Here is a 22,406-nt window from a genome sequence, read left to right as displayed (position 1 = left end):
TAGAACAATAAATGATACCAATAAAACGAGAAAATAACAGAATTATGACTGTAAAACTGTAGATGTTGAGATTCTATGAGGAAGCTTTGGCAAGCGATTATACGTGTGCGTAGATTCTCATGTGATGGATTAGACGTCTCCGATAAAATCGTCAAAAAGAGCTACGAAACCAATTCAAAATATAGTTTTGATCATCTCAAAAAAAATAAAACACTTGGAACCTTCTAGAATTTGGAGTTTGATGATAGCTGGCTTTGTTTGTCCACACTTGCTGAGCATAAATTTGCCAGACACTGTGTATCTAATAATTATTTGTTAATAGAGCATCTCTCATTGTGTCAAAACTCGTTTGTCTGTCACTGAGAAGATAGCAATTGTTTTTCTCACTCTGTCGCTGCCAGCAAGTTTGGGCAGCTATTAATTATCTATTCAACCAGGTTACCGATCTCCAAAAGTATTTTGACCAATCGTGTGGCTTGTTACAGGTGAGAGATGCTTCCAAAATTTAGAGTATTTTAACCTTGGCTGAGTTAGATCTTTACTCAGTTTGCATCTCTCACTCGTAATAAAACACACGATTGCTGTCAGGAATACTATATTGGATTTTTATTCATTTACTTTTAAGGTAAGCCTGAGTTTATAGTTATGTAGTTTTTAGATCCGACTTTATTATATTATAGGCCTTTTAATACTAGTCTAATTGTTATGTCAGAAATAGGCTAAATAATCATGTATATATTAGATTTTAAGAAGTTCGCTATAACAATGTATTTCAATCAATGATTTTCATATCAGTTATTTGTAACAAACTCAGTTTGCATCTCTCACTCGTAATAAAACACACGATTGCTGTCAGGAATACTATATTGGATTTTTATTCATTTACTTTTAAGGCGACGTGCTCTCATAGCCACATCAATCCTTACAACATTGACGTAACAACGAAAGCTACGTTAATAAATTGGTGGAGAACCCGGGCAGCCAAAGAGATACCAATCATCACAACAGCAACCACAAAATTATGATCAGCAAGCTCCCAAGGACTCAACAAGGCCATCGAGAATGTTACAATTGTGGTGAGTATTGTGGCGGAAATAGGTTTTGTAGGGCATTCGACACAATATGTAACTTCTGTAGGATTCCCGGCCATATCGAGAGAAAGTGCCGTAAAAAGAAATTTAGCCAAATTCCCAGAACTGCACCTCACCCATTTCACGGCTGAAGGCACGCGCCTGTCTCTGGTGGCCCAAGTCCCCACCTACTGTCAATGTCACGGAGGTTCTAAACCAAAAATCAATTCTTACAAAAATTTTTGGTCACCAATTTTCGTCATTAGTAGTCACTGGAGCCTCTATCTCATGTGTGTCCTGCAAGACACTCAAACGTCTCCCAACAACTGTAGCTTTAGGTCCATCTGACATTTCCCATATTGCCGGTGTAGGTGGGGAAAAACATGTAGTTCAAGGTCGAGTCCCTTTAGATAAAAATATTGGCGGACTAGCAATTTCACACTTGTTTTACGTAATTGACCATATGCAGCACCCAATCATCTTAGGTTAAGACTTTCTCGAAGCAAATGATGCTAAAATCTGTTTTAAGATCCGTACACTCACTCTCCGAGACAATGAGGTTTATACCGTTCTTAATACATCAGGTGTATGTCTAAAATTGAAACTCCAAAAATCTGCTTTCTGGAACCTGTTCCCTCTCTACACAAGATGCAAATCTTAGGTGCTAAATGTCTTGTCAATATTGACAAAAATCGCTCAGTTATGGCTATCTTAAACCCCACGGATCAAGAAATAGTGCTACCACGTAAAAAGGTTGTCGCTACATATTTTGACGTCGATCAAGAGTCTATTGTGCCAATTGACGATTCTCTCAATTAGAAAAGTTATGAACAAAATCCCATCAAATCAAACTCTTCAGAACCAATTCACTTTGATTTATCGGATTCGGACCTTGACGACAATCAGAAAGAATGTCTTTCAAACTTTTAAAAGCTAATCGTGATGTGTTTGCAGCAGACCTTTCAGAGGTCGGTCACACTAATATGTATCATCACACCATTGAAACTAATCCTGGGGCGAAAAAGGTTAGTCTCCCTTTTTACCGCACTCATGCTGAAAACAAAAAGGAAATAGAACGACAGGTTGATGAATTACTCAGAAACAAGTTCGTAACAAAGTCCAATTCTGAATGGCATAGCCCCGTAGTATTGGTTAAAAAGAAATCGGGTTAATTTCGCTTTGCGGTGGATTATCGCAAATTGAATCAGATCACAACCCAACTTGACTTTTCAAGGTTTGAAGATGCAGTAGATTTGATAGGTGACTCGAAGGCCCAAGTGTTCAGTAGTCTTGATCTCGCTAGTGGATTTTGGCAAGTCCCGCTGGATCCTGCCACAAAGCACAAATCCGCTTTCATAACCCATCACGGAATTTCTGAGTGGGAAAGGCTACCATTTGGTTTAAAAAATAGCCCAGCTACCTTTGCCTCGGTAATGGCTCGAGCACTCCAAAGAATTAATTGGAAATTTGTGCTGATCTATGTATGAGGACTCGTATATCCCTCGTGTTTCATAGATCCTCCTCTTACACACGAGTCACGTAGGGCGCAATGGCGACAGAAAATCAAAGAAACAATCAGTAATGACTACATGGCACACATAGCTTCGATCTCAGTAGACAAGCTACATGACCGGACTTCAGAACCCTCGAACATAGGCCAATTACAAAAAGAAGCAGCAGATTTCAAGGAAATCTATGCCTATCTCTCTGACAATACATTACCTGATAATAAAGAACGGGCAAAACGAATCATTCGGGTTGCCGACTGTTACTCTCTCTGCGACGGTATCCTGTATTTCTTCTGACAACCTCGCCCGCACGACAAACGCTTAATTCAAACCTTGGCATTACCCCCTAATAAGCGGGAAGAAGCTCTAAAAGCTTATCATGATTGCATTGCAGGGGGCGGACATTTCGGTGCCGAACGAACCTATGCTGCTCTACGGCAAAAGTACTATTGGCCCAAAATGTTTTCCGACGTCACCAGGTACATTGAAATTGTGACCAATGTCAACGAGCTAAAACGTCACGCCATGACTTGCCTGCCCCATTACACCAACTTCCGGTGGCTGAAGTTTTCCAACATCTTCACATCAACATCTTAGGCCCTCTGGTCACGAGCAATGAAGGATTTCAATTTATATTAATTACTGTAGACAGCTTCACTGGGTGGTGTGAAGCTTTTCCTCTCAAAGACCAAACTGCTACTACCATTGCTAAAGTCTTCTTCTCTGAAGTGATTTCGAGATATGGCGCGCCGCAACAACTGGTATCAGACCGGGGTAAAAACTTCTTATCCAAGTTAGTTGCAGCACTCTGTGAACTTTTTAGGATTGATAAATTGAATACGAAATCCTATCACCCTGAAACTAACTCAACTTGTGAGCGCTGTAACTCCCTAATTGCTCAAAGTCTACGTGTCTACTGCATCGAACGACATCAACAAGATTGGCCGGACCTCTTACCTGGCATCATGATGGCCTTCAGAATGTCTCCATCCACTGGTTCAACAGGATACTCACCTCATCTATTATTTGGAAGAGAGATGAACTTACCATTCGATACTTCATTATAGTTGCAATCTCATTTGGGCAAAGGAGCTAACTACTATATGGAAAATTTATTGGATACCCTCAAAATGACCAATGAGATTGCAAGTGACAACATAGTAAGATGTATAGAAAAGATGAAGGAGAATTTTGATAAAAATGCCAAAGACCCGTATTTCAAACCACTGGACCAAATTCTGTTACGAACAAAAAAGACACCAAAAGGGCTTTCCAGGAAGTTACATCACAAGTTTGAGGGCCCTTACTACATTGTGGATTGTAGCAAATATCATCATTATAAATTACGCCGGTGTTCGGATGATAAATTGCTCAAGTCACGACAACACGCTAATCGAATGAGGCATTATCACGATCCCCGAGACAGGAGTTATCTGAAAGTCTCACCCGACACGGGGAAACCTAAGACTCCACCATTGGAAGCTAAGGATATTGAGGGAGCTGACACACCACCTCACACAAATGGTAATGGGGAGAATGACACACTTCCAGACGGTTCAGATACTGCCCCTGACGCAGGCAGTGAATGGGATGATCTTCAAATTGAGAAGGTTGTCAAGTGTTCATATCACAAGGGCAAGAAAACATATCTTGTCAAATTTGAGGGTTTACCAAAAAAGATTTGGTTGTGGGCTGACGACGTACCCGAGACACCCCGCCGTGAGTTCCATGCACAATACACTCTCCAGGGCAAAAAATGGAAACAAGTCAAACGTAAACGAAACAAACATTCCCGTTAATTATCAACTGATGGACTAGTACTTCCCCATCTTCTTGCGCATCTTTCCATAGTTACCAATTTCTATTATCATGTCTTACTCGCTCTCCTTCTAAGTAAACAGTCGGACTGTCGAAAATGTGCTATTGAGTAGTAATTCATATTTTTTTCTCTATCTTTTGATTTTGGGGTTTCTTGGGGAAGCTACTTGTTCACGTTGACCGTTACAGTCATGTCTTTGGTGTCTCCAGCTTCAGCTTCGATCTACATTCAACGAATCAACTACGGCCTCATCTTTCAACATCAATCTCGATTACATTTCGCGACGGAATCTTGGATGCATACATACGCCATTCCTATTCCTCAGTTCCACGACCCTATCCTCCTCCCACAATGTACTTCCAATGTGTCGCACTGTTACCAAATGGCCTCACTCGTACGTCAGGTAAATAGCCTACGCATGGACTCGGCAGCAGCTGTTAATGCTACTGCTAACTTTATTCGAACGATTATTCCTATAACAGTAGACCGCTAAAGCTCACGATTACGCAGAGCTGGGTTTTTACCTTTTATCGGGTCTCTGTCAAAATCATTGTTTGGTACGGCTACTATGGATGATGTAAATATGCTCGCTAGACATCAAATCACTCGAACAATACCGCAATGTTATCAACAACAAACTGACTCACGACGCTGGTGCAATGGCTTCGTTTATGTCTAAAGTTGATAATCGTTTTGGGCATGTGGTACAAGAACTCGCTTCAGACCATAAAGCCATTGCATCTTTGTACACTCGTTTACGCGTTCTATATACAGATGTTCAAGATACGATCTCGACTACAACCACTATTCTAATGAATTCTGTTCGACGCTCCTCGGTCGTCAAGCAGCATCTTACTGCTCTATGTTCTGGCATTAAGGACTTAACAAATGATGTTTTATCTCCTACTATTCTATCACCAGATTTGTTACGTACAACAATGAGACAGGTTAGAGTAGTATTGGCCGACAAATTTCCAGACTATGCCCTCATTGTTAAAAACCCTTTAGCGTTATACAAGAAGGCAAAATTCCTGGTTTCTCGCAATAAATCGATGTTGTTTACATCTCTCAAACTGCCTATCGCTCCGACAAAGGCTTCTCTGAATTTGTACAAAGTTATTGCACTACCAGTACCCATCAACACTTCTGCACAGCATTTCACCCACTTACCACACCTTGCACCATATTTTGCTATCGACGATTCACACATGTCATATTCATTACTATCACACGACGATGTTCTTCTATGTAACAGGGCTCATGATAGATTCTGTCATTCCAATGTACTGATATACAAATCGTCATATTGGTCTTGTGAGTTAGCCCTATTTCAAGATATGTCTGAATACATAACTAAGCACTGTGACCTCAGAGTTTTTCAAACTATATTACCTCCGAAGGCCATCGAAGTTTCTCCATCATCACTGGTCATTTATAATACGCCTCATCTCTTGTTAACATGCAAACACACTCGAGAACCCTCAGTTCAGGTTGGCTGCGCTTCATGTATCATCAAAGTTCCATGTCATTGTACAGTGACATTCAGTTTCTATTCCATGGCCCCTCGTGCCTCTGTTTGTCATTATGATCGGGTAGACAGACCATTTGAAATGATTCATCCAGTGAATCTTGCGGTACTGCAGGCATTCTTCTCTGAGGATCGTACTAGGCACTTATTGGGCCATTATGTCTCTCACAAACGTTTCAAGTCAACATCCCCTCATTTGAAATGTATAATCATTCATTTGCTGAATTTTTGGCCAATGACAGGCGTGATCACCTCAGTTTAAAGCCAGTGGCGACTGCAGTGAAGCGCAATGAAAAGGTCTATAAAGATCTCACTGAACCTCTTTTGGATGGTGTTATATCTTTGCCTACAAATTGGGCGAGCCCACCTTCCATTTTAGTATATTGCAGTCTAGGAGTTTCACTAATCTTTGGCTGTCTGTCGCCATGGTTATTCCTCAGGGTACGCCATCTTTCTGCGGCTCTTCTTTTAATTCATGCCCCGGTTACTCAAGCCTTAGCCCCGCCAACAATCTGGGAATATCAGGTTCCTCAATCAACTACCAACCCCTCAGATGACTTACAGCTCCAACTTCTGTCAGCCTTGATGGTAGTTACATTGGTGAATACATTACTTTTTCTTGTTTACATCATTCGGCATCTACGTGCAAAATCGTGTTCTGAGTGCACTACTCTAGCTCTTGAAATTACGAATGGTCCACACTGCGAACGCATCCCTATTTTACGTCTATCCTTACGTCCAGTTCACTGGGAAATCACATATCCGTCTAATATGTATGACATCTCTATCACCGGTATATTCCGTCCTCTGCTCCGTTTTCAGATCACTGACTGTAGCATTATCAATACTATGTCAGGACAACCTGTACCATTACCGTCTTCCGTATATATTTCCCCCATTCAAGCACGTCATCTTCGACCGATTCTTAGCACTCCCTACAGTGCCTATATAATTATTCTACATCACGACAGCTACACTGTTCTACAACCACAACGCACGGTCTGAGCCTCAGCCCCCACATTCACCATGGTTGATTAATTGCTTATCAATTATTTTTCTATTTTTTCATTATGAAATATTGTATATACATTGCATTTATGCTACGACACTTCATAGTTCAATATTTGTACATATTCTATCAATTATTTGTTTGTATTTCCGCCACAATATTCTTATAACCATGGCTAATTCTTTAAGCATGCCCTCGTTGCAGTATGAGTTTGAATTTCCGGAGCAAATTCCAACCCACGACAGGGGGGAATATTATCAGTCATATTGAATATTTCCGAGAGCAAATAAATACTTATAATATGGGTTTCTTAATTTATTATTTTCATAATGTTCATGAAATAAATCTGTATTTAGTAGGTTATTTTAGTAGTATGATAGTACGAGTATGATATCGATGTATAATTCTCATAATATTCAAAGGAACAATTTTGTAATTAATGGATTATTTGTATAACCACAAGTATGATAGCTGGCTTTGTTTGTCCAAACTTGCTGAGCATAAATTTGCCAGACACTGTGAATCTAATAATTAGTTGTTAATAGAGCATCTCTCATTGTGTCAAAACTCGTTTGTCTGTCACTGAGAAGATGGCAATTGTTTTTCTCACTCTGTCGCTGCCAGCAAGTTTGGGCAGCTAATTAACCCATGACATAGGCCAATAACCATGCAGTCCATGGGGTACAAGCTTCACATCCATGTGTTGAGATGGTTGTTTCGAAACTGTTCACAGACTGAACCAAAGGCCAACTGCAAGCTGTACCCTTAGGGCCTGGAGCTAGTCTAACGATCGACCAAGTGGAACAGAATGAATATTTTCTAGCAGTCTCATTAGAATTCTTGAATGATACCTTAGAAAGATTGATTGTGGGAATCTTTGACTTGACAAATGTTTGATAGATCCTTGAGAATGATACAAGACAACTACGATGAGGGCGTATTTGTGAAAATATCTGAACGTGGAACTAAACTGGCTACAGTCGAAGTTAAAACTAGTTACTGACGAAATTAAGTTTACCGACTTCAAGGTTTTTAAAGGTTTCACATTAGGATAATTTTTTATAGTAGAAGTCGTGAATGATATTTCTTCTGCTAATTCAAGACCTTTTTGACAAAATGAGCGTGTGATTGTAGCCTACGCGCAACCCGCTCCATAATGCACAATATCTATTACTGATACATTCACGGTGAACGCCGCGTGTATAAGGCGATATTGCCGACGGGACTGTAACTAATGTAATCGACGCGCGCTCTCATCACTGTGCCGCAAACTAAATAATCGGGCTCTAAAAACGGATCTCTGACGCGAAAGTGCAAAAGAATAAATGATGATTAATCATTTTACTTAGTAATAGTAAGAAAGTTTTCACCATTGCTCAACATACTGCAATCTGTAAAAACTATACTGTGCATGTACTAGAGTTTTTAGAGCGTACGTGAACACTGAGTATCGATGCAACACAGCAGCTAATGTCGAATCGATTTAGCAGGTGTACTCGCCGAGTACACGTCACCGTGTAAACATTCAATTAATCCGCTGACACACACACAGAAATTTTGCGTGGAGAAAAACATTTCCTAATACCAGAGATGAGAATGCCGACCTATAAAATCCGGGTTTTTCTTTTCATTTTTGGACTATTTGGAAAATTGATATTTTTCAATACTGAAATCTGCGGGAAACCGCGGATCCGCGGGGAATTCTCATCTCTGTAATACCTACTTCGCTTGGCAGAATTCGATAGAACCCACAAGATAATGACATTCTTCAGTTCAAAATCCCAAAGAAGTTGAGCTGCTTTTTTAATTACTTGGGGATTTCAGATCAGACGCTGAGAATCCAAGACATTTAAGAATTCCAGATTCATCTGAAGTAGCTTGTAGGATAGATAACAGCTCTATGATCTACAAAGTCCAGTTAATCGCTGGGATACCGCAATTAAAATGGAGATGTATCTTATCATAACTGAGCCTCACAGTTTTGTCTGTACTTAGCCTAGCTTGGCAACCCTGGGGCAGATCCGGGAGGGGGTCCAAAAGATCTCTAGTCGTATACGTGTACTTGGTACATCAACGCAAGAGCCATATATACAATGTCCTAAATGGGTTTGCCCCCCAAGAAAATTTTGAAGAAATATAGGCCAATCATTTTCTGAGCATCTAGTGACTCTAGAACAAAATGATCGGAAATAATTTGCCATTGTAATTGCAATTTTCATCAAGGTCAAGTGCCTCCAATTCCTACTTTAAGAGATTTACTTTCCAAATGATACTTAAATTTATAAATGACGACCTGGGATCAGCCTTATAGAAAAAAAATCACTCATTTTTCTTAAATCAGTAAAATTAAATAACTGGATCATTGACCTATATAGCGTATGCACCTCGGCCGCAGCCGCGTGTCAGCGCCACATTCATGTGTCATTTTTGCCAAACAAACATACACGTGTGTGAACTCAGTATTAATAGCCTATATATAAAATCTATAAAACAACATCATTCCTTCGCTATATTCACATCTCTACTGTTGGCTACCATCAAATGTTTGTTGTGTTATGTATAACCGTATCCATGCTATACATCAGAAAGAATTCAGGAATCTTAAACAATTCTAAAAGGATTAAATACGCTACGAACGGTGATCATGCGGTTCGGGATTAGGGACCGGAAACTAGTGGATTATTTCAGACGTACACTGCTTATTTCACCACGGTTTTAAAATCTATCTTATAAAGCTAAGTTCATTGTTTTAAATCAAATCCATTAGTTTGCCATAGCTTTGCTATTCATAAAGCGCACCAAAAGTTTGTTATTCTTCAGTGGTACAACGTGCGTGGAAATGTGTGTTTGACTACAATGACGTCAGCGATCGTGGGTTTTTCACAGTAAAAGCGCACCTGCTGTGTACGGCAAGCTGTTGAAAATAGCCGACTTAAAAGTTTTATTTCTCAGTAATGGCTTTACTAAAATCAAAATTAGTAACACACTTATCATTTACACACATATCACATATAGAAAATAAGTTTTACACAATATTCTATTTAGAGGGCACTTGACCTTTAAGCCAGGTTTTCTGAATGTTATCTTGACAAACAAGAAAGAAATTCCAAAAATGGGCTTGCTGACATGGTTGTGCTGAAAGCTTGCTTGGGGGTTTTGTATTTCTGTAGTAGAATTAATCGAACTTTGAACTGATCACTTTTTAAAGAGCTAAGAGATCGGTGTTGTCGTACATCATACATGAAATGTTACACACGGGGACTGGGGATCGGAGTGGTTTTATTGTAGACGTGGACCCAGCTTTTGGATAGTTGTTATTTGAATATTGTTGTGTCTTAACGGAATTCATCATCATGTTGATAATTGCTAGATTACTTATCGGATTGTGTTGAAATGATTTTGCATGGAAACATTTACAACTGAAAGAAAATACGTGACTAACTCGAGTGACTTCAGGTGAAGAGAAGTGAACACGAAAATAGATAGGAGCCACAATTTTTCTTTTTAAAATAATAAAGACATTAAGAAGAATAAGTTGCATTTCCTTCAAATGACAATCCACTACGATCATCCGATAAAGTTTATTGCCACCATAGACTACTGCCCCCTGGCTCTTTGGAGACAGGGAACCAGTCTTCAATACAATTAGTATTTATTTAACAGAAAAGCGGTTTTTAAGTTTTAGATATTGAAACTGAAAAATATAAATGTTCATATAGAGATTTTTCAAATGGCCGCTAACGCAAGCACCCAATGAAAGTAAAAGAAAATCAAAAGAATTTTTCAAAAAACGTGAAAGTAAATGTTTTATTGTGAAATTTTAATTGTGTCAATAAAGAATGAATTGAATTGTCGGCAGCACTATGCCGCGCATGAATACCAATTTCAAGACTGATCACGCACGCTCAACCAAGGTTGGTATGCGCTGCTGAAATAACAAAAACGATTAAACAAAATCATAAAACAATGAAAACGACAACCGATATAGCCAATTTACGAAAGGAACCTAGATTTTATTACTGCATTAGATGTGTGTAAATATCAGAGCCCAAGAAAGTTTCTAACGAAAGTTATCGACTCACCAAGCAAGTTATCAATCCGTGTGATAGCAATATGGGCTTGCAAGCATACAAGCCCATGAAAATAGGCCCCCCTTGGATCTGCCCCTAAATGACAAGACTAGTTGCCTTTGACGGCGCATCACTGCTAGCAGCCATGTTTCAATGTCGGGTGGCAGCACATGACAGCGTGATTTAATTGTTGCGGGCTATACATTTAGTGGTTACGAGTCCAAGCACTTATCTCAACCAAAGGAATGCATTTTGGCAATATGTGTAAGTTGCTTGCAATTTAGTAGAATTTTATTTCCTTCTCCCTGGGGTAGAAAATACTCACAGGCAAGATAACAAAATCTGAATGAAAATTCCTTATAATACCTGTGTGGTCTCAGATGAGGGCGGGTAGGAGACATAACAAGAGCCCCAAGGAGTCTGTCAGCTTTTCATAAAATGGCAAATGATGCATTCTATGGGTTAAATTTGTCCAAATACACTCCCAGCTCCCACCTTGTCCAATACAGTAAAATTGAATTGGATTTGATATTTTTTGGCAGAATAAAATTTGATTGAATTTTCAGTTTTAGCAGATGGCTAATTAGCATATAAAGGTCAACCATCCGATTTGAGAAAAAACTATTTTTCCCGGACTTTGCACATATGTCAATGATATTTTCTGTAGTGCAAATAGAAATATTCCTCCCAAAAAACAAATCAACTATACATTTCACAGAAATCGATATTGAAATACAATTTTAGATCTTAAAATAAAACCCGCAAGTAAAACGGTAGACGATACCGCGGGTTCACGTGAACACCTGCAGATCTGTGTGGCTAAGCCAATCCTAGAGGAGTCTTTGCCCTCTGATTGGCTGTTTTAAACAGATATTTTTGCCATCAGATTTTCGTGAAAAAGCTCATATAAATTTTAACGAGGCTATATTTCAAAATTCAGCTTCATTGGGGTTGGAGAATGAATAATGCTCTAATGAATGATTTGTATGAATATATGCTCAGTTGCACTGTCAAACAGCCTTTACTCTGGAAACCATGTCATTCAAATTCGCTCCATTTGTATAGTAATAGGCTCAGCCTACGGCTGTCCTAAAAATGTATTTAAAAAAATTTTATTCAACAAATTTGGGAATTCTTGGCGCCAGATCTGAAATCCAAGTAATCAAAAATTCAATTCAATTCATATTCATATCATTTATTGATTTTCTACCTTTTTCATCAGTTAGATGAGCAGCTCTTAGTGGGCCACATTTTTGTGTAATCTGTCCTTTTTCTGTAAGTTGAGATCCCTTATTTTCATTCATGTTTTTAACATTTTCGAGAGACACGGGCTCAGGTAAGTCTGAAAATAATTCACAGAAATAACTGAAAATGAAATATATTCCATAGTTATAAATTCGCGTCTGCATGTTTCTTCACAGTTACCATCTATTTTGTAGTTGACAATACAACTAGTACCTTGACAGTCATTTTTCTAAATTAACCGATTTGCATTGAGAATGAAGCAGTTTTGTTCACATTGCCAAAACTGTGCGAGATAACTCCTTACAATGATGGTGAAAGTTGGACTTAGAAATAACTCGTTATCAGCAGCAAATGTTTAATCTTCAAATTATTACCTTCTTCACATTCAGTAGATGGTGTTAAATCAGGTTGTTTGTCAAGTGGCGTCGGACTCTGAGCTGGAGTTGAAGTTGGAACCAGTGGTACATATTCCAACTACAAACATACGTATACAATCATGTGAATGAATGAATTTTCTTTGATATAATCAGGGATGAAAACAGAGGCGTTTGAAAAACGCTGAAAAATATGAAATAAAGTATTAGAGGCTAACTAGCAGCCACGAGCCCTGAAGGTGCGAAGCCCATAAAGGGGGGTTTGGGGGAATTCCCCCTAGAAAATTTTGAAATTTCACGTAGGCTATCCTTTGTTGGAAGAATTGAAGCCCGCGACCGCAGATTTCAAATATAGATTTCCCGCGCAGCGCTATTACAATTCAATTCAATTTAATCTTTATTGCACCGTAAAATAGAAATGACATTATTGGCTTTTTACAATAAAGAGGAAAACAAAGAGGAGTACATGTATAGTATATATCAGGAGATGAAAAAAAAAACAGATAAAATTTATAGCAGTCTATATACAAACATGATAAGATAGGCAGATACACTAGTTTCTCTATACTATGACTAGGATTCAATAGTCCGAGACGGTTTATATGAGTAGGCTATGTACAAGTAAAAAATCTGATTCAGTGGACAACGTCATATCATAACATATCATATACATACACATAGCTGTATCTAGCAAGAAGCCTTTATATATTTCCCGAGGCTATAAGCCATCTGTACAGTTGACATAATGGTTCTGAACACTCATTTGAGGACCCCCTGCATTCCGGAAAATTTCTGTATAATTCTTCAAGAAGAGTTTTTCTATTGTCAGACCACTTTGAACATTGCATAACAAAGTGGAATTCATCCTCAACAATATTACATTTGTCACATAACCTATTCTCTCTTGCTAGATTGAGGTGTCTCCCTTTTTCAATTAGTAGGGAGTGTGCGCTTAATCTGAGTCTGGATATTGCAGATTTAAATGTTTTTGGGATATTAAGTAGCAGGTACTGTTCCATGCAAAATTCGGATTTGATATTACTCAAGCATTGCAGTTTACTAAATTTTTTGATCTTTCTTGTAGGATATGTTTAATACAGTTGGGAAGATTAGTCAGTATGTAATTACTATATACATCTACATCGCTTCTGCTAGTCTTTAACAACGCATTCAAAAACTTATCCTCATCCCGGATATCTTACAGTGTTCTATTTACAATTCCGTCGCTATCTGTACATATACGTTTCCAATAGTTAATAATTCTGGTACAACAGTTAACATACAAGGGATATTTGCCCAATTCTCCTGTCACAGCTATGTTGGTGGTTCTTCTATTTACATTCAGCACGAATTTACAAAATTTGGTTAAAAGTTGTGTGCGGTGGATGTCCTTTTCAAAAGTTTCTTCCAAAGAGAAAGCCTTGTTTTTCAGCAATTTTTTGGCCAGGTTATTGTTGGGCATCCACACCTCGCAACCATATAGGAGAATTGGGTTATCAAATAGATTCATGGCAACATCGACTGAGCAATTTTGATGTTCTATCATGCGTATTATACTCAACATAGCTCGATTGGTGGATTTTCTAAGTTCTTCCTTTGCCCTATGAAATGAACCATTAGCGGTAAAAATCAAACCCTATTTGTGTTCGCAAACAATTTCAAGATTTTGCCCATTTATGAAGAATTCGGTGTTAATTGGAATGTCCCGACGAATATACTAGATTGAAGAGTTTGGTTATTGGCTGTACGATATTTTCCAGACCATATTTCAATAGTTCATTAGTGATGCAGTCTATCCCAGGGGATTTGTTGTTTTTTAGTTCCAAAACGGCTTTTCTGACTTCGGAATCTGAGATTAAATAATCTGATTCGTAAAAATAGCGTAATTATCTAGGACAGGGTCACATAATTCCGACTGTACATCTGACTTTTGTTTGGCCTCGAAAATCGTTTTGAAATGGTTAACAAATTTATCAGGGTTTGGAAGAGCATTATCAGATACGGATATTTTCCGTCATTTGTTAATTCATTGACAAGCTTCCAATATTCTCTTGGTCTTGCTTTCAGTTCGCGGAGTTTATCAATTTGTCTAAATTGGGCATGTTTGCCTTTAACAAGTTTTTGTAGTATTTCTTAGCATAAAAGTAGTTTTGTCTATTGGCCTGAGAGGGCGATTTTTGCAGCTGTTTGCTAAGGCCTTGAACAATTCTACGTGACTTCATACATTCACTATCGTACCACAGCTTGTTGCATTTATCGGTGAAACATTTACCTCGGGCGTATATATTAGAGCCGTTGTTTATAATATTTATAAATTCATCATTGATCTTATATACATCACTGGCAGTTGGATTGGCTGAGTTCCAGATGGAGTTACTTAGAAAGTTATATAGTTTAGCATCTATCTCAGGACTAGATATGAAGTCTTTCACCTGGGGTGGTGTTTTATATTTCTTAAGATGGTTGTTTCGAAAATTTACATATTCAAATTCATTGGTGGCACTATTGTCAAGATGTTTAAAAGGATCATACAGATTTTCATAGCTAATACCTATACCGATCGGACAGTGATCAGAGAGTTCTGAAAGGCACCTATGCACGTGAAAATACTCAACTAGCGGGAAGATATCCTCATTTACTATAGCCAAGTCAACAACACTACTCCCATTCCATTGATAGCAAGTGAATTCCCCGAGGAAATCACCCGGTGCCCTGCCATTCAGGAAGTTGAAGTTAAAAGTTTTACACAAATCAATTAATTTCCTCCCCATTCTATTAATTACTTTATCTTTACTTTTCCTGTTAGATAGGCCTACTGTGGGGGGAGATATATCTAAGCTGGCTAGGTTAGGTATATAAAGTTTATCTGAAGCATCAAATCTATTAATTTCATTCGATTCACCTATTCTGCAGTTAAAATCGCCTAATAGTAACACATTGCCCAAAGAGCTGTATTTCAGGCAACTCGATTCAAGTAGTTGAATGGTATCATCTGAATTTTTTGTTCCATATGTAGAGTTTGAGGGGCTTAAGTAACAAGCTGCTATGAGATTTTTTTGGTTTTTATCAAACTTGATCCAAATGATGTCAGATGATGACTGCTCAACTACTCTTACATAATGTTTCAGATAGTTTTTACATAAGATAACAATTCCTCCTGAGTTAGGTCTGGCGTTTTTGGAACGTTCCCTTACTGAGTGATAAATAAAATAACCAGGGTGCTGTAGAACAGCATCATGATCTGTGTGTGTTTCTGTAAGACAGATTATATCATACGGTTTTATTTGTCTTTGGAAGAAGCAGTCCATCAGCTTGTTTCCAAGCTGATTAATCAGACCATGCACATTCCATGTACATATCTGAAGCATGTTTGATGATTCGGTCATGTTATTTTGCGACACGTTTCGGTGTAAAAAGGTCCAACGATTTTCGAGCTACGACTACCAGGTTCCTGGCAAAGAGTCTTACACCATCATTTCGACTTAGATGGATACGGTCCGCAAAGAGTCTTCTGTTGTTGAGATTATCATGACGACATGTTAGAGTTGATTTTTCATCAGCAGCTATTGATTCAACTGTAGCGTTGAAAAGTCGGGATTGGACATCCAGATGGTGGTGATCGAATCGGGGCGGAACTAGAGACACAACAAGCTTTGAACATGGGAATTTGCTTTTTACAAAATTCGCAAGATCGGTCATTTCCAAAACGCATTTGTCAGGGCAACCGGTGTTCTTTATATCATTGGTACCGACATGCAAAATGATACTATCGGGTTCATCACGCAATTCCCTTACCACATCACGCGCTTCTGCCATGGTGTTCGCTGCATACTTTTCTACGAAACATTGGTCTTTGATGAAACGACTTTCATCCACATACCTAAGGTTTGAATCACCTACAATAACTATATGTTTACGCCTATTGTTTCGCTGACGATCTCGCTTGTGGTTGTCAGAATACGCGGTCCCGATCGTTGACTACAGAGTTAATGGATCCGTCGCGAGTCTCATGCACATCATTGTACTTGGCGGGTGTTTCGTTATTGTTAGTATCATAGGGTACCGTGACCCTAACCATGTTATCGTCCCGAGCCACACGGGGGCAGCGCTTTTGTTTTGTCTTATTAATACGCTGCGGAGATGATGATTTATCAACTGTTTCTGAGTTGTCTACGCGATACATTTCGATATTTTCGATCAGTTCCACAATAGTAGCATCTCTCTCTTCCAGGGCTTCGTTAACCGAGCACAGTTCCGATTGAAGGTCACTTGATTTGGTGAGCCCTTTGGTACATTTCAGGATTTCTTTAACGTGTGATTCCTTGCGGTCACTGTTTGTCTTATTACTTTTTTCATAGTTTATAAGCTCAAGAATAAGTTCACAATTCTGTGCTAAGTTGTCAATTCGCTCTATCAAGTTATTCACTTTATCCGAAATGAGTTTGAGGTCACATTTTTTCGCACATTTTTCTACTTGTTGGCATAAATTGACGACTGAGGACTGTAGCGATTGGAACATTTCCAACAGCTGGCTTGCATCCAAAACAACGGCACCGCCATCATATTGTGTACCTGTAGAGGTAGTGGCTGTAGGCACCGCAGGATCATTTCCTTCCGGAGAGGAAGGTAGTTCAGGATCACAGAAGGTAGGGCTACACTTATAACATATGTAGATTTCATCTAGGTTAGCTGAGAGCTTCTGTACATAATCGCAATTCAGCGCAGAGCAGCAGTTATGAGTCCAGGAGTCACAAAACATTGCAGCATGTCATCGTCATCTGACTTTGTGCAAATTATACAACTGCTCTTCGGTTTCTTCTTTGCTTCAGTTGGTGATAAAGGTTTGTCGATTTTCTGGGCAAGTTTATTGAGTATACCCGGCAATTTCCCTGCACATGCACTTTAGGAGTTTTGTTTTTCGAGCCTTTGTATACGGTTATGTGTATGATACCGAGGCTGTCATCATACGTCGTTTTGAAGTGTAATCCATGGTTTCCACGATCGATTGGGTCACCATAACTTTCTCTGAATAATCGCAACAGTGGCAGGACATGATCAGTTTTTAACTCAAATACTACCGACATGGTTTTCTCATTGATTGTTACTGGGGTAGATGAAGACAACGACGACGACCTGCGAAATTTGCTTTCCGATTCATTTTTCAGGATTTCTCGTTAGTCAATATAGGCTTTTTTTTAACCTGTTGGAACTTTGTTGTCGAGTCCTCATTTGGATTTTTATCCGGGTGGTATTTCCTAGCCAGATAAATGTAGTGTACGCAGTTGATCACTTGAAACAGGTTTTTCATCTAGTTCTAGCGACTTCAACATACCAGAGATTGCACTTCTGGGCGGCGCCATCTTGGATTTTCGAACATTGGAGTTTTGGAGCGTAAAAAACTTTCTTTTTCGAGACTATTAGACGTGCACTTAAGAAACTAGATATGTCCATGTGACGACTCACGTATGATGGTTTATTTCATACAAATCAAACGAAGTAAAATATGACATTCAGCAAGCATTTTGATGTAATCTAGCAGTCCGTTGTTTGTTCTACACGTCTAGACAGGTGCGCCGCGCCCAACATGTTTTGATCTGCAGTGGTTCTAGACAACAGCGGTGTTTTGCAATGATGTTGTAAAAAAAGATTTCAGAGATCGTAGCACCGGTTTTATGAGACGCTTTTCCAGTTTGTTCTTTAAGTACGCTACGATCTATCGATCTCAAGAATGATAAAAATGGACCTCCAAACGCAGTAATCCGCGGAAGATCCCTGTATAATTGAAAAAAGCGTGCATGGTTACCTGTTTTTCGATTTCTTGTTTTTGATATATATCATCAGGATCCAAACGTTCTGTTGATACAGATGGTATTGTAACGTATAGGGTTGAACCATAGTCATCAGATCGTGAAGTACCCACACATGTAGGAGTTGGAACAGGAGTCGGCTGTGGTTCTACAAACAATACAGTAATAATTAAACAGAAAACATTATCCATAATGGGTATTGGAATATTGTAAACACTGCAAACCAAAACACTAATCCAGATGGAAACTAAACGACTGGAAGGTTTATTTTTGGTTAAGTTTTAGTTAGTTGCCACATCACGGCTCAAAATGATCTGATCATAAGTAACATTCATAGGAATCCATTTGTTATCAAATCCATTTAAAATTGTGGATTGCAGAATGAGCACAAGACAGTAACTGCTGTAAAAATATTCGAATTAGTTAATTTTCCACGTAACTACGGCAAAGCGTGGAATTTTAAAGTCTGATGATCTTCAGTAAAATCAAAAGGGGTCTTTTGGTTTGTCTAGAAACTACAACCTCCATATCTATCAAGTCCAGTGGATGGGAGACCAGTACGATCTAAGCTAGAGTTGACAAGGTTGTATCAATAAAAACGGCTCCACATAAACATACCAAGTGTGAAATCAATATGTTCATCCTTCCGGTAGGTAAATGGTTTTGTGTATTTGACACCCGATGGTAGCTCAGGAAGACCAAGTGAAATGTAAGGAAGATGTGCCTTCTTTTGACTAGAAGTTGATGTATCAGCAATTTCTTGACTTCCAAACGCTAAAAGAGATAAATGATAAGATAAAAAAATCCTACATGAGATAAAAAAAACTTAAGAACAAATTTAGAAGATAAAAAATGAAATTTATTATTCAGCTGTTGTTTTAATCAAGAGACAAAACTTCTCAGACTCTCTCTATAGACCATTGTCGAGTCTCTTATGGCAATGGTCTCTAGAGGGAAAGCCCCAAATATTGTATCTCAGATATTAAGTTTTGAAAAGTAAGTTTCGTTTTTTAATCTTTTAATTTTGTATAGGCCTATAGGTTGTAGTCTCTATTTTCCACATCTGAGCGTGTGGGTTATTATACAGTAGACTCTGCCTAGCAACTGGCACCAGTAAATTTGGTAAGTAAAAATAAGATTTCCGTTTTGATAGTAATAAAGGACCAATGGTAGAATGGCACGCCAAACAACGCAAAGCAATGATGCAATCCATGGGTAATTATTCATTGAAATACACTCTTTTCACAAAAAAACATCAGGTAAACTTAAATGAGGCGCTTTTTCTTTCAAAATTCAGCTCCCTAGGAATTGGAGATTGGATAATGCTTAAACGAATGATTTGTATGAATATATGCTCAATTGCACAGTCAAAAGGCCATTTCTCTCGAAACCATCTCATTTAAATTTGCTCCATTTGGACAGTAATATAGTAATTTAAATGAAGGTCCCACCTGTACCTATTCAGGCAGAGTCTACTATACTATAAACGATGATGAAATTAAAGAATGTCAACTGGTAGTGTGTGAAACATATATATACCTCCAATTGATGGCAATGGCTTTTTGTATTGTGATCTGAATGTATGGTCACGTGCTGTCGTATTAGCAGATTCTTCTGCCTTTAATGATGTTGCTAAGGAATCTCCAACAATATTGCCATATTTCCTAAGGGCAGGACTACTTGGTGGATTCATTGCTCTGCAAATTAACAGTTATGATAATTGGGTCATATTTCTTTGAGTTATGTATCTAAGTTCCTAAGTTTAAATCTTTTACAATCAACCTTGGTTAATCTGCCCCTGCTAAAATTGTATAATTGCTTTAATCTTTATATATATATATATATATATATATATATATAGATTAGTCCCATTTACTAAATTTCTGATGCGTACTTCATAATTCTTCACTTATTTTGTAGACAACTATGAGGTCCCGTTGTGAAATTTCTATGTAAGACCTATGCGTAATCCATATCAGTCGACAGGAACATATTCGTAGTGAAAAGAATATACAGTCAACCTCGCTTAAGTTGCTTTGCACCCACTCAGACACTCATCAAAGTCGCACAAATTTCAAACACCAAATACCATTAAAATCCATCTATAAGTCATTATACGTCATAAGTCATATACACGTGCAAGTTGCACTAAAATATGTGGACTGATTTCTTCATTTTACTTTACAAATTTAATCGTGTAAGTCACAGCTCTGGATTGTATCATACCAATATTCTATGGCATGAATATAGACGACCCGAAATAAACACCTGAAGGTCATGAAGTCTGTGTATTGACTTTTTGTAAGGCTCATACGTAGCCTATATTGGCTATGCAACAGTTGATGTCAATATTGAAGGATATTAACTTCTTAATCATGCCTTTTGTAAAGATTCCTAAATATTCAACTTATTCACAAGTCATACCTCGTGTAAGTCAAATAAATTCGATCAGGTCCAAATAATACAACATATGGGAGGTTTACCGTAATGGTGTATAAACAGACCTGTGTATTAACAGTACATGTTATTCTGAGAAACAAAATAACTGATGCCAACTGAGCTCCACAATATAATGAAGGTGCCTGGTTTCAGAATGGTTTCAAGTGCCATTAATTGTAGCCTCTATGATTTTATGTAGGCAATATAAAAATCTGCTGGATATCATGCGGGTAAAACTACAATCATAGTTTACCCGGGTATACGGATTATATTCAATTCAAAGAGCTTCAGATTATCCATTTCCTATAGCGTATCTATACCTAGGAAGTTTAATGCAGCCGTCAAAGAAATGAATTTACCCCACAAACCCCACCCCCAGCTCATCCACCCAACGATTTTTCGACCAATTTGATGTCCATTCGATGTCGAGTCCTGGCAGCATGAATTTTCTAACAGGGAAGTTATTTCCATCTTCTTTCGAGTGGACGGTGGTTTCATATAACTGAAATGCGAAACAGTCAAATCCCTCATGGAAGAATCTTTATAAAACTCAGGATGCGAACGCAACATCATCGTACGTGCGTCTCAAACGGCCATGTTCCAGACATTTGGCCGGGCTGTGTTTTAGTGGCGTTGTCGCAGATGTGTTTGTATGATTGAATTACACAAATATTGAGTATTCTTGATGGCGGACACAGTGTGAAAATCAATGTGGCAAACCGAAATGTTCTTTCTATATTACCCAATTGGACGGATTACCGGAATAGACCAGTACCCGTTTAGGTCGAGACTAATATAGTTCAGGTAGTCGGGTGAACCAGTCATGAAAATTGTCAAATAGATTGATGATCGAATGGACATCTCCGAAAAGGTATAGGGAAATAGAACCGCAGTCGAATGGACTACCCACCTAAATAGATATGAAATCGAGTGGATGAGCTTAAAGCCCCATTTTAGATTCCTTGATTTGCCCCTGCAAAAATATCATGAAAAAGTAGACACATTTTCAAATCCAATGGGAAACATGTCCCTAATTAATACGAAGGTAATTAGTGCATTAAGATTCTTTAAAATCAAACAAACCTAGGTTTATCATCAAGAATATATTGAGACTTTGTTTGAAACAGTTCTGGTTGACGGACATTTTTAAATTGACTGTCATGTAGTTTCACTTTGTGCTGAGAAAGGATTGTCCCACTAGCCATTGATAAGATTGTCTGATCACGTGAAAGGGATGGCACCACTTTCAGCAATGCTTGCTGCACATTTTCTGTTGTCAGTTCATCACTGTAAAGATATAAACATCATGCATCATCTCAAATGTATTCAAATCCAAGCCAAGTACAAATATAGATTCAAAGCAACGAAGACGGGTTTCTTCTGCCTTGCAGGTTTAAATGTCGCACTCGGAAATCATGCACAAAGATTTCACCAAATAATTCTTATCAGTTTATAACATACGACTATTTTGAAGGAGCGCGACACACATCCGGGATATGTGGATCCACACTACCACGTAAAAAGTACTGATTTACCT

General features: G+C 38.4%; 1 protein-coding gene and 1 long non-coding RNA gene across 5 annotated transcripts in view; one reads left to right on the top strand and one right to left on the bottom strand.

Moving 5' to 3' along the window:
* Window positions 1-22,406, bottom strand: part of LOC141908785 (uncharacterized) — a 122,111-nt gene that overhangs the window by 30,404 nt on the left and 69,301 nt on the right. For all 4 annotated transcript variants that reach the window (XM_074798989.1, XM_074798987.1, XM_074798990.1 and 1 more), the window contains 6 exons: window positions 21,953-22,156; window positions 19,970-20,127; window positions 19,049-19,204; window positions 18,427-18,578; window positions 12,624-12,723; window positions 12,215-12,346 (listed from right to left, as the gene is read on the bottom strand). In XM_074798989.1, the coding sequence (XP_074655090.1) occupies window positions 12,215-12,346; window positions 12,624-12,723; window positions 18,427-18,578; window positions 19,049-19,204; window positions 19,970-20,127; window positions 21,953-22,156 (902 nt within the window). The remainder of the gene's footprint in view (window positions 1-12,214; window positions 12,347-12,623; window positions 12,724-18,426; window positions 18,579-19,048; window positions 19,205-19,969; window positions 20,128-21,952; window positions 22,157-22,406) is intronic.
* The window catches only part of LOC141908786 (uncharacterized), a 44,024-nt gene that overhangs the window by 20,318 nt on the left and 1,300 nt on the right, over window positions 1-22,406 (top strand). Inside the window, exon 2 of the long non-coding RNA XR_012619635.1 lies at window positions 894-1,076. This is a non-coding gene — a long non-coding RNA (uncharacterized LOC141908786). The remainder of the gene's footprint in view (window positions 1-893; window positions 1,077-22,406) is intronic.

Source organism: Tubulanus polymorphus, chromosome 7 (genome assembly GCF_964204645.1).
Source record: "Tubulanus polymorphus chromosome 7, tnTubPoly1.2, whole genome shotgun sequence".
In the NCBI taxonomy this organism is placed as follows: Eukaryota; Metazoa; Nemertea; class Palaeonemertea; order Tubulaniformes; family Tubulanidae; genus Tubulanus; species Tubulanus polymorphus.
This window is presented reverse-complemented; position numbering and strand designations above follow the sequence as displayed.